This window comes from Engystomops pustulosus, chromosome 7, assembly GCF_040894005.1.
Source record: "Engystomops pustulosus chromosome 7, aEngPut4.maternal, whole genome shotgun sequence".
NCBI classification, from domain to species: Eukaryota; Metazoa; Chordata; class Amphibia; order Anura; family Leptodactylidae; genus Engystomops; species Engystomops pustulosus.
The window spans coordinates 80,962,462-80,974,849 of NC_092417.1; the positions used below are offsets into that span (position 1 = coordinate 80,962,462).

The 12,388-nt window shown below is 42.3% G+C and overlaps 1 protein-coding gene across 1 annotated transcript in view; it reads left to right on the forward strand.

The window, feature by feature from the left end:
- Positions 1–1,502: 1,502 nt before the first annotated feature.
- The window catches only part of CIBAR2 (CBY1 interacting BAR domain containing 2), a 29,248-nt gene continuing 18,362 nt past the window's right edge, over positions 1,503–12,388 (forward strand). Inside the window, exons 1-3 of the mRNA XM_072117079.1 lie at positions 1,503–1,684; positions 5,566–5,800; positions 9,648–9,716. Of these exons, the coding sequence (XP_071973180.1) occupies positions 1,665–1,684; positions 5,566–5,800; positions 9,648–9,716 (324 nt within the window). The 5' untranslated portion in view covers positions 1,503–1,664. The remainder of the gene's footprint in view (positions 1,685–5,565; positions 5,801–9,647; positions 9,717–12,388) is intronic.

Sequence of the window (12,388 nt, forward strand, 5' to 3'; positions counted from 1 at the left end):
AGTCAAATCCCTACATGCCATGTTTCGCCTATAAGAATAGGCTCATCAGGGGTATAATAGACCATAAGTTCCTGCACTCATGCTGGCAAAAATAGCCAACGGAGACAGGGGAATGCAATAGAGGATGATCTAAAGTAGATTTCTTGCAGTGGCCAAGAAAAAAAAATGCAAATCACAAATACATCGGTCTAAAATGCTGGGTAGAGATTAGTTCACCACAGACAGTGCCCAGATATCGGTGCCTTGAGTATGCTGTCTGGTGTCAGAGTGTCAGCGGCAGTGGGGCGCTTCCACAGGTGTTCTACTGACACTGATACCAGACAGCATACTCAAGGCGCCAAAATCTTTTTTGCCTTTATTAAAAGTTATGTTTAAAGCGTTTACGATATCCACCATTTGTGCTTACTCAGGTAAAATGTATATGTATAAATCTTCGGCTCGGCTATCCGGCAGAATGTCCATATAGGAATATCCAACATCCAAAATTCCAAACTTGTGTGAACGGCGCCCAGGTCTTGATAGAAGGAAATCCTGTGCCGCTTCAGGTGCAATACTAAGAAGAAATTTTGAATGGATCCAGCACTCGTGGTAGGTGATTTAAAACTTCATATTCTTTAATTTAATCCATAGTTATACAAAAAAGAAAAAAACAAGTGCATCACAGACCTTCGGACATAGACTGGCATGTTGTCCTTAATCATGTTCTCATGATTAAGGACACAATGCCAGTCTATGTCCGAAACGTGTAGGTCTGCTGCGTTATATTTTTTAACAGTGAGCATCATTGCTCAGCATATGTGATGCACTTGGCTTTTTTCTTTTTTGTATTACTATGGATCAAAATAAAGAATATGAAGTTTTAAATCGCCTACAACGAGTGCTAAAAATTTGTGCTTATTGTTTGCTTTAAAAGGTGGATTCAGGTAGGGAACTCACGTTACCCTCCTAACATACTGCTGTTTTTATTACTTCAAGTCTAACTCTATTGTCAATGTTAATTAGGTTAGTTGGTTATATAAAAAAATTACAGAAATACAGCTATTTTGGATTGGGAATGAGGTATGGCGTTTCAATCAAGATAATTTCTGTCTCTGAGCACTGGACCCCGATGACTCATGGATATGTCTTTGGACATTAAAGGGTTAAAAGGGCTGCATCAGAATAGTGTAGAAAGTATATGCCTGCTTTCTCCCTCTAAAAAAATTCCATGGATATTTACTGTTAATGCTGTCCACCACTGTTGAAATCAATAGACCATGGACAGGTTTAGCATGGTGTATGCAAGAAAACTGATGTATTTTTATGGATATTCAATATTAATAAATAGAAAACACGGAGGATGTTGGAAAGATATGAATCCCTGGACTTTCTGGTGCATTTAAAGGACCAGGTGGAATTTGGTCCCCTCCCCCGGGATAGTGAAGAGGAGATGTATATTCAGCACCCTGGAGACCTTTGGGAGCGGCCCAGACTCTGCTGTGTTGTTGTTGTTACCATGGAGATAGAGAGACGCTGCTTGAGAGGTAGCAGAGTGCAGCTGCAGCAGAGAGCAGGGAATTCATTGAATCTGGGGCCCAGATCCCTATACAAGAAACACAATAAGCCACAACTCTGCATGAGAGGTCTTCAATATACACCCCTACTCTACAGCACAGGCCACCAAGATGAATATTGTGCTGTCCAGGTAAGATGCTCACATGTGTTTCTGCATGATTTTGCAGCAGACTGGTGATATCCAGGATTTTATAGACAGTTTTCTAGTGGGTCAGTTCTCCTGCGGCCTAAACTCCCAAATGTTTTGGCAGCAGTACTCTATTTTCAATGTACAATGTATTATTGCAGAAAGTCCACTTAAATTTTACTTTTCAGTCTGACGCTGTAAATGAGAATGGTTAATTCACAGTTTTTATGACTACATGGTGATCCTTAATTTCATTGTTTGATTTTCCAGTGGGAATTACTGTATCCTATTTCCTGCTCTGATTATGATTAATCGTAGCTTATTGTTATATAATCTCCAGGTTGTAATGATCAGAACCCTTCCTCCAGACCTTCCATGCCTCTTGTCTTTCATGTGCAAACAAAGTCTGACATTTCATATAATGGATAATTGTATCTGTTCAGCACCCTTACCATACCTCCCAGCTTTCATAGCAGATAAAGAGGGGTATGCACGGGTTAGAATTTTTTTTGTCATAAGTCTTACATTGTGCCCCCAGCTCCCCCTTATATTAAAGCCCCCTCACATTATGCCTCACCAGCAGCTCCCCCGTCTTGTTTTGACCAGCCCCCGCAGCTCCCCAATTTATTATGTCACCCCAGCAGCTTCCCCCTTTATTGTGCCAACCCAACAGGTCCATTTCTTATTTTGCACCCCTAGCAGTCACCTTCATGCAGCTCCCCGTCTTATAGTGCCATCAAAGCGGCATGATAAAGATACTCACCTTTCCCCATTCTCGGGAAAAGTTGGCAGAGTTAATGTCCAGGCACTTATCTCCCACCGGGTTGGGCTGTTGGACAGAGCCTGAAAATCCTGACTGTCCCACTGGATCCAGGGGGGTTGGGAGGTATTCATTGCTACGTGACTAATAATGAAATTATTATAACAAGTCCTTCTATTTTCTCCAGTCATGAAGAAACAGCTGTCAGTCACTGCTTAAAGTACATCTACCATCAGATTACTGATGGTAGACTGTCCTGACATGCATGCTTGTTACCTCTAGGGGTGGATGGCAACATTTTTTTATTAATTCCAGGAGATCTTTATTCCAGAGAAATTAGGTTTACAAAAATATGTAAATGATGCCTCAGGCTGACGTCAACTGAATATCTCATGGCTCATTCGTCTCCTAAAATATTCATGCCCCCTCCTACTCCATATATTGCAGACAGCTGGTGACGTCAGCTGCTGCCTGCAAAACTTGCGCATTTGCAAAATTTCTTTTCTTGTCAGACAGCAGGTTACTAGTACATGTGCACACCTCTCATGCATGCGTGAATATTTTACGAAACTGCAGAGCCATGAGGCATTCAGGTGACATCATATTTTTATAAACTTTATTTCTCCGGAATAAAGATCTCGTGGAATGACTGAAAAAAACTGCCATCCACCCCCAGAGGTAACGAGCATGCATGTGAGGACAATCTACCATCAGGTTACTGATGGTAGATGTCCTTTAACCCCTTAAGGACCAGGCCCTTTTTCGTTTTTGCGTTTTTATTTTTCACTCCCCACCTTCAAAAATCTATAACTTTTTTATTTTTCCATGTACAGAGCTGTGTGATGGCTTATTTTCTGCGTAACAAATTGCACTTCGTAGTGATGGTATTAAATATTCCATGCCGTTTACTGGGAAGCGGGAAAAAAATTCTAAATGCAGTGAAAATGATGAAAAAACACATTTGCGCCATTTCTTGTGGGCTTGGTTTTTACAGCTTTCACTGTGCACCCCAAATGACATGTCTATTTCATTCATTGGGTCAATACGATCACGGGGATACCAAATTTGTATAGGTTTTATAATGTTTTCATACATTTACAAAAATTAAAACCTCCTGTACAGAAAAAAAATTCTTCATTTTGCTGTGTTCTTGCGCTAATAACTTTTTCATACTTTGGTGTACGGAGCTGTGGGTGGTATCACTTTTTGCGACTTCTGATGACGTTTTCAATGCTTCTATTTTTAGGACTGTTCGACATTTTGATCACTTTTTATAGAATTTTTTCTATTTTTCAAAATGGCAAAAAAATGCCATTTGCGACTTCGGGCGCTATTTTCCGCTACGGGGTTTAACGCAGTGAAAAACGGTTATTATATTTTGATAGATTAGGCATTTTCGGACACGGCGATACCTATTGTGTTTATGATTTTTACTGTTTATTTATATTTATATCAGTTCTAGGGAAAGGGGGGTGATTTGAATTTTTATGTTTTTTTAATATAATTTTTTTTTTTTTACTTTTTTTTATTTATTTTTTTTACTATTTTACAGACTCCCTAGGGTACTTTAACCCTAGGTTGTCTGATTGATCCTACCATATACTGCCATACTACAGTATGGCAGTATATGGGGATTTTGCATACCATCTATTATAATGTGCAGATCGCACATTATAATAGATAGCCTCGATCATGACAGCCTGGGATCTTTGTGTGATCCCAGGCTGTCATGGCAACGGATCGCCGCTCCCCGGTGACGTCACGGGGAGTGACGATCGGAGCCAAGATGGCGGCGCCCATGCGCCGCCGGCTCTTTAATGCCGCCGGCAGCTTTGCCGGCGGCAATCAAAGGGTTAACACCCGCGATCGGTGCAAGCACCGATCGCGGGTGTTAGCGACGGGCGTTTGCTTCATTATGAAGCTAATGCCCGGTGAGTATGAAGAGGGCTCAGCCTGTGAGCCCTCTTCATACTCCCCCATGCGCAGTAAGACGTAAGGGTACGTCTTATTGCGCTATGTGGTTAACAGTACTGCGTTTTTTCTCCTATCTGCCAGACCGTCGTATTTTATATGGATACGGTACGGATATGGTGCAAAATGTTGCCATACTGTTGCAGTATGTCCTGCATTTACGGCCTGAATACAGCCATAGGCTATATTCACACAGACGTTGCCGGGCACACGTCGGTGCCAGGGAGAGAAGGAGGGGGTGAGCGCCTCTCATCCCTGCCCCTCTCCATAGAAATATATAGTCGTGGCGCCGTATTACTGGAGAAAGATAGGACATGTCCTATCTTTCTCCCGGCTACAGAACGGTACCGCTCCAGTAGGACGCCGTGCGCCATATATACCTCCCTCATACGTTCATGTGAATGCAACCATATATATAGAGCAAAAAAGACTGTACGGTCTTGTGCATGAGGCCTAAGTCAGATTGCACTAGTTTTCATATATCTAGGTCCCTGTATCAATTAGTTCTGGCTTCATGCCCTGTTTTTACACAATGCTGAATAGCTGATGGTTCCAGCCCCCTAACTCTGCCATTCGCCAAAATTGTATTCTTTTTATGATATCCTGTCATGGGGCTGGCGTGCCCTTTCTTCACTATCAGTACAAGGAAATATGAAGCAATAGCCACTTCAAACAATTCTATGGGGTTAAAATCAGGACAGGCAGGGGTCCTCCTACTGCAATAGGCTCTTGTGCAGTAGCACTGTTTACCTTATGGATAAAGTGACCCTGACTAATAGACACCTAACATATGAAAGTAATAGATAACAAGTTATGCTGAGTACCTTTCCACCAAACTATATATCAATCTGCTTCACTCATTGTGGCAAATACAGCCCTGCTTGTATACATGGAATGGATATCAATCATAGAGTCACCGGGATCTTAAATTTTAAAGATCTGAAGGTTTAAAATAGAATTGATATAAAATCTTTTTACACAAAACTATATACAGTATATCAAATTCTGGAATACAAAGCAACAATGAGAATTGCTAAAGGCACTGATGTCTGATTACCTGTGTATTATAGCCATGTTGATCTTTATTAATAGTATAACAGGTCTGGTTTGGTTAAATATTACATATTAACCGTTTTCTATATCCATTCTGCAGAGATGCTCAGGTCAAGATCATGGAAAACACAGTGTCCAATGCAGAACATTACTTTGGACAGTTCTGCTCAGTACTGGCCTCCTATACACGCAAAACAGCTAAACTGCGGGACAAGGCAGATCAATTGGTCAAGCAACTCATTGACTTTGGAAACACAGAGAACCCTGAGCTGAGGAGTGCCATGAAAAATATGGCAGAGGAGCTGGCAAAGATTCAGGACTACAGACATGCACAGGTAAATATTATCTTGGTTGTGTATAATAAACTATAATAAATATGTATATAACGCCATCATATGCTGCAGTGTGTTACACATAATTTCTTTACAATGGGATATAAATACAAATAAAATAAGACATTACAGAGTAATAACTTAGTCATTTGAAACAACAGGGGTGAGAACCATGTTCACAAGAGCTTACAATCTATGAGGTGGAAGGGGGTCAGAGAAAGTAACATTGCTTGTATAATGGTCTAGCCATTCTTTATAAGGGATCAGAACAGGTAAAATTATTAATTAAACGTTCTGTCTTTACAGATTTCACAGTGCACACCCCTTTATTCATTAGGTCAGTATGGATTATGTCATTGAGTAACTTCAAATGGGCCTGGACATATGCTGGCATGAGCACCTTGTATGCCTTGCAGAATTTTAATCCATGGTGGTGTAGTGTGTTAGTAATGGTAATCTTTGAGACTTTGGTCCCAGCCGGCTTCAGGTCATTGACGAGGTCCCCTGTGTAGTTCTGGGCTGATTCCTGACCTTTCCCGGAATCATCCTTACCCTACACGGTGATATGTTGTATGGAGCCCTAAACTGAGGATGAATGATGTCATCTCGTGTTTCTTCCATTTTCAAATAATTGAGCCAACAGTTGTTGCCTTCTCACCAAGCTGCTTGCCCATTGTCCTATAGCCCATACCAACCTTGTGCAGGTCTACAATTTTGTCTCTGGTGTTCTTAGTCTTGTCCACGGTGGAGAAGTTGGAGTGTGATTGAGTCTGTGGACAGGTGTGTGCAATTAATACAGGTAATGAGTGCACAGCAGGAGGAGCTTCTTAAAGAAAAACTAACAGGTCTAAGAGCCGGAATATTTACACTAAATATTACAGACCTCTCTATTCTTTGTAGGTGGCAAAACAAAATTGTCTGGTTTGCATTTACCACTCATTGGACAGTGGTTGTTATCAATTGTTGTATGCCACACACTGCTGAAGTTAGGGGTGAATTGGGCAAGCAAAGCTTCAAAGCAAAATTCAGCATCGAAAAGAGGTCACTTCAGCGGTTATGTCTGTGCAAGTCAATTACCAGAGCACTGTATTGCGATCATCTCCAAGCGCCTGCATGTCTCGTCTCCATATTCATAGCTCCTTAATCCTCAAAGCCATAATCTGCATGTAATGATTTTCATCTTCTGCCCATGGAAAGATGACCTTTGCTGGGTAATTTGAAACACAGAAGCACGTTAATGAATCAAGCATGCTGGCAGCTAAATGATCTCTCTACAGGAAGAAGGAATGAGAGTGTAGGTGAGGGCGCCTTCGCAACCTTCTTAATTAGGCACTTTTCCTGGAAACAAGACTGCTGGCGAGCTAATTATTTACTCATTAATTGCTGGCTAATGATCACTGGGGAGTCGTCTCCAGCCCGGTCATGTACAGATCCTGAATATGCACATCAACAAAGGCCTTATTTTAACCTGTGGACTGAGCAAATTCTGTTGATTTCTAGAAGCATTAATCTTACAGTATATTCCATAGAGGCTCATCAGAGTCGTTTAGCTGACTGTATGTACTGTAGTCTAGTCACAATAATCCATATCCTGTCACTAGGAGTACTTTATTGTATATATACACTCACCGGCCACTTTATTAGGTACATCTGTCCAACTGCTCGTTAACACTTAATTTCTAATCAGCCAATCACATGGCGACAACTCAGTGCATTTAGGCATGTAGACATGGTCAAGACAATCTCCTGCAGTTCAAACTGAGCATCAGTATGGGGAAGAAAGGTGATTTGAGTGACTTTGAACGTGGCATGGTTGTTGGTGCCAGAAGGGCTGGTCTGAGTATTTCAGAAACTGCTGATCTACTGGGATTTTCACGCACAACCATCTCTAGGGTTTACAGAGAATGGTCCGAAAAAGAAAAAACATCCAGTGAGCGGCAGTTCTGTGGGCGGAAATGCCTTGTTGATGCCAGAGGTCAGAGGAGAATGGGCAGACTGGTTCGAGCTGATAGAAAGGCAACAGTGACTCAAATCGCCACCCGTTACAACCAAGGTAGGCAGAAGAGCATCTCTGAACGCACAGTTCGTCAAACTTTGAGGCAGATGGGCTACAGCAGCAGGAGACCACACCGGGTGCCACTCCTTTCACCTAAGAACAGGAAACTGAGGCTACAATTTGCACAAGCTCATCGAAATTGGACAGTAGAAGATTGGAAAAACGTTGCCTGGTCTGATGAGTCTCGATTTCTGCTGCGACATTCGGATGGTAGGGTCAAAATTTGGCGTCAACAACATGAAAGCATGGATCCATCCTGCCTTGTATCAACGGTTCAGGCTGGTGGTGGTGGTGTCATGGTGTGGGGAATATTTTCTTGCCACTCTTTGGGCCCCTTGGTACCAATTGAGCATCGTTGCAACGCCACAGCCTACCTGAGTATTGTTGCTGACCATGTCCATCCCTTTATGACCACAATGCACCCAACTGATGGTCTGATGACTACTTTCAGCAGGATAATGCGCCATGTCATAAAGCTGGAATCATCTCAGACTGGTTTCTAGAACATGACAATGAGTTCACTGTACTCAAATGGCCTCCACAGTCACCAGATCTCAATCCAATAGGGCATCTTTGGGATGTGGTGGAACGGGAGATTCACATCATGGATGTGCAGCCGACAAATCTGCGGCAACTGTGTGATGCCATCATGTCAATATGGACCAAAATCTCTGAGGAATGCTTCCAGCACCTTGTTGAATCTATGCCACGAAGAATTGAGGCAGTTCTGAAGGAAAAAGGAGGTCCAACCCGTTGCTAGCATGGTGTACCTAATAAATTGGCCAGTGAGTGTATATTCCTGCTTCCTGGCTAAGGGGATTATAATCTGAGTGGAGCTTTTAATATATTCGGAATGAAGTCCTTCTCAGGTGTTCTATAGCAGTACAAAACAAGATAGACAAGTACCATTGGGCTTAAAGGGAACCTGTCACCAGGAGACCCATTTGTAGCACTCCCCCAGTGCCCCAGTGGCTGGAAAGTCCCCCCCCACCCTTGGGAAACAACTCCTCCATATGTCCTTTTCAAATATATGAATAACTCCCCTCACTCGGGATTGGCTGTAGAGGAGCAGGGGGCATCGCTAAGCCAAGTGATGGGTGTTTTCATATATTTGAAAAGGACAAATGGAGGAACTGTTTGCCAAGGGTGGGGTGGGGAAACTGCTCCTTTCAAGCCACTCCCAGGGGACGAGTGGCTAGTCACACAGCAGATGCTAATTAAAGGTACAATATAACATATCTTTTTTTCTGTAAAACCTATTTTTTATACAAAAACACTTTGGCAGTGTATGTACTATGCTCTGTGGGGACTGGGGGAGTGCTAAAAATGGGTCTCCTGGTGACAGGTTCCCTTTAAGGCTCCGTGCACATGAATGTGTTTGGTCTGTAGAAACGGACTTGTGTACTCACTGACCTAACACACTGCACCAGATAGGAGTCCTTACATTGTAGGGAAATATGATGCAAGAAGTCTGCCACTCAAGAAGCTGTATCACCACTACATTTTGGCCTGGCAAACAGGGACACCTTAGATCATATTTCTATATGATGTAAGGACTCACATGCAAAATCTGTGCAGCACATAGGTCCAATACTACGGAGAAAGGATGTTCATATGCAGGAGACCTAAGATGGATAACGTAAGGCCCATTCTCAACCCTCTTATATGAAGTCAGTTCCTGGACCATTCATAGGTTTTATCACATCCTCTATTGTTCACAGATACTTGTCTGCACAAACTTGTTACCAAATGGATCTTTACGTTACCTATGAATTTCATATTTTGTATATTTAGGTGGAGAGACTGGAAACCAAAGTTGTGAACCCAATGAAAATGTATGGACCTTTGATAAAGGAAAAGCGGGTAAGGCTGTTAAATCCTATAAAGTTTTAAAATTAGATGAATTACACAAATTCCACCTAAGTCTTTAGAACACTTAGGGCCTGGACATGTTGCAGTCATTGGTAGACATTTATTAGGGCTTGTATGCCAATAGTGTACAAGCAATAAAATAATAGCAATTAATAGTGAACCTCAAGGAATTGCAATTACTTCCCCCTTTATGCTACCTCCATGCCAAGTGGTGGAGGAGTAGTATGAGCTACAGCCTGCACCAGTGTTGGCCTGAACAAGCACTGCACAGCTGGTCATTGGATAATAATAATAATAATTCTTTATTTATATAGCGCACACAGATTACGCAGCACTGCACAAAGCATTTCAAATTGGTCCCTGTCCCCGTGGGGCTCACAATCAAAACAACCTAACAGTATGTTTTGGAGTGTGGGAGAAAACCGGAGTACCCGGAGGAAACCCACGCAAACATGGAGAGAACATACACACTCTTTGCAGATGTTGACCTGGGTGGGATTCGAACCCAGGACTCTAGTGCTGCAAGGCAGAAGTGCTACTCACTCAGCCACCATGCTGCCCTCCTCCTGATGTATCCAGTGCAGTGCCCCCATTTCATTACCAGAATATTTATATATAGTGCCTTTTCCTCCACCGGTTTGGTTTCAGACTAGCAATTGATAAATAATATTTCTGTCTCTGCGACCATTTTCTGTCCTGGGCGCCACAAATGTGTGCTGCAGTCAAAGAATTTGCTGAGGAGGCTGCCGAGGAGCCACAGCAATGACCACTGTAATAATAGCCAGAGGACAGAGCAAACTTTGTCCATCGGATTATCAGCACCCGAACTTCCAGAGACTGAGAGCTGTGACTCAGCATACTTCCAAGTAAAGGTTTCTACTCTGCTCGACCAATTTTCTTTTGGTCTACTTTCTGCCACTTTCCAGCGACAAAAAAAAAAATATAAAGACACATATTAATTGTGCCACAATAAAGGGGGAAACGCAATAGTAAATGTCCCCCACTGGCTTTGGTTTTCAACAAATAAAGCACTGTGTATTATGGCCAAACATCTCCATATGTGGTTTGTTCACATGCAACTTTGCAAAACTTAAGCTGTGCTGCCGTATTCTTTAGGAAAGAATTTTTTTTCTCCTTCCAAACAAGGCTATCTTGTTCAGTTTTTTCTACCTGTACTTTCATGATATTGAGCATTTAAACTGCTAATGGAGACCTGTAGAGCCCGAGAGATAGTGTTTGAGATTTGTGGAATTTTTTCTGACCTAGGAGTAACTTTACTAGGACATCCATTACTCTGAATATTGTCAGCTGTCTGAATGTTTTCCATATGTGATTAATCTATTCTTCTTTCTAGAATAGTAGAATTCAAAGTGTTTAGAGAGGGCTTCCCAGATTAATGGCAACAACAATTGTGTTTCTAAAGTCATTGTTGATGTCTTTTCTTCTTAGTATTATGTTTGCCTATGCCTGATTTTGTAGATCAGCAACCTGTGAAAACTTCTGCTTTTATTGAGGTTGTCACAATGGCTGATGATCAGTTAGTCTACATAATTTTATTCGAAGCTCATTGTTGCATATACTTTATACATTTAATTCTTAAAAAATCATTAGCCCCTTGCCGCAAACCACGGTTATACTATATCTGCAGGTGTCAAGGGGAGTATGGAAAGGGCTTACAGGCTGAGGATTCTCCAAACAGCATGGGTGTTTGCTGCATATTGTAGCAAAAACCTTTGCCTAACATTCAGTGCGGCGCAGCGCTCAGCTATTTCTGTCAGCTCCATAGACATTAGTGGAGCAGAACGGTCGTGCGTGGCCATCTGCTCCATTACTCTGACGGAGTGACAAGGGGTCTGACGGAGGTACGCGGGACCCCAACGTACCCCTCATTGCTCTGATATATAGCCTGCCTCTTCCTTTGTCCACTGCCGGATCTTTGTGCCCTGTTACCTGAGAGAAAGCGTGTTATTGCGACTTATGTGATTTTCCCGTTGTGACCTCTGCTTCGGTTCCTGATCTTTATTCTTTACCACCTGTTTTAACATTTGCTATGTTTCCGACTCCACTCCTGTGCTGCCTGTCCTGGCCTCCTGCCTGACTACGACTCTGACTCTGTCTGCCGTTTCTGTACCTCATCTTGGCCCCTACCGCAAGCAAGTCTCATCTGTGGAACGACCTGGTGGTATCCCGCTGCTTCAAGTCCAACCCACTTTGCGGGCTCTGATGAATACCGGGGGCCCCTTGGAGTCCACTCACAGGTGTCAGCTTAAGTCATTGCTTGTGGCGGTTCAGTGGGTCCACCACGACCGATCCTGACAACACACACTACATATACATATAGAATATATGCATCATACAGTATATACACACATATACAGCAGATACACAGCAAAAAACACACGTACAGTATATACACACCATGCACACACAGAGCATACACACATGTACACGCACATACAACAGATACACACCATATACACGAAATACAACATATTTACACCATATACACACATACAGTATATAGACACATACATACAACAGATACACACCATAAACACACATATAACATATACACACATACAGTATATAGACACACATACATTTACACACTCATACACACAAAGTTCTACATTCTAACACACATACATAAATTTACACAGTCA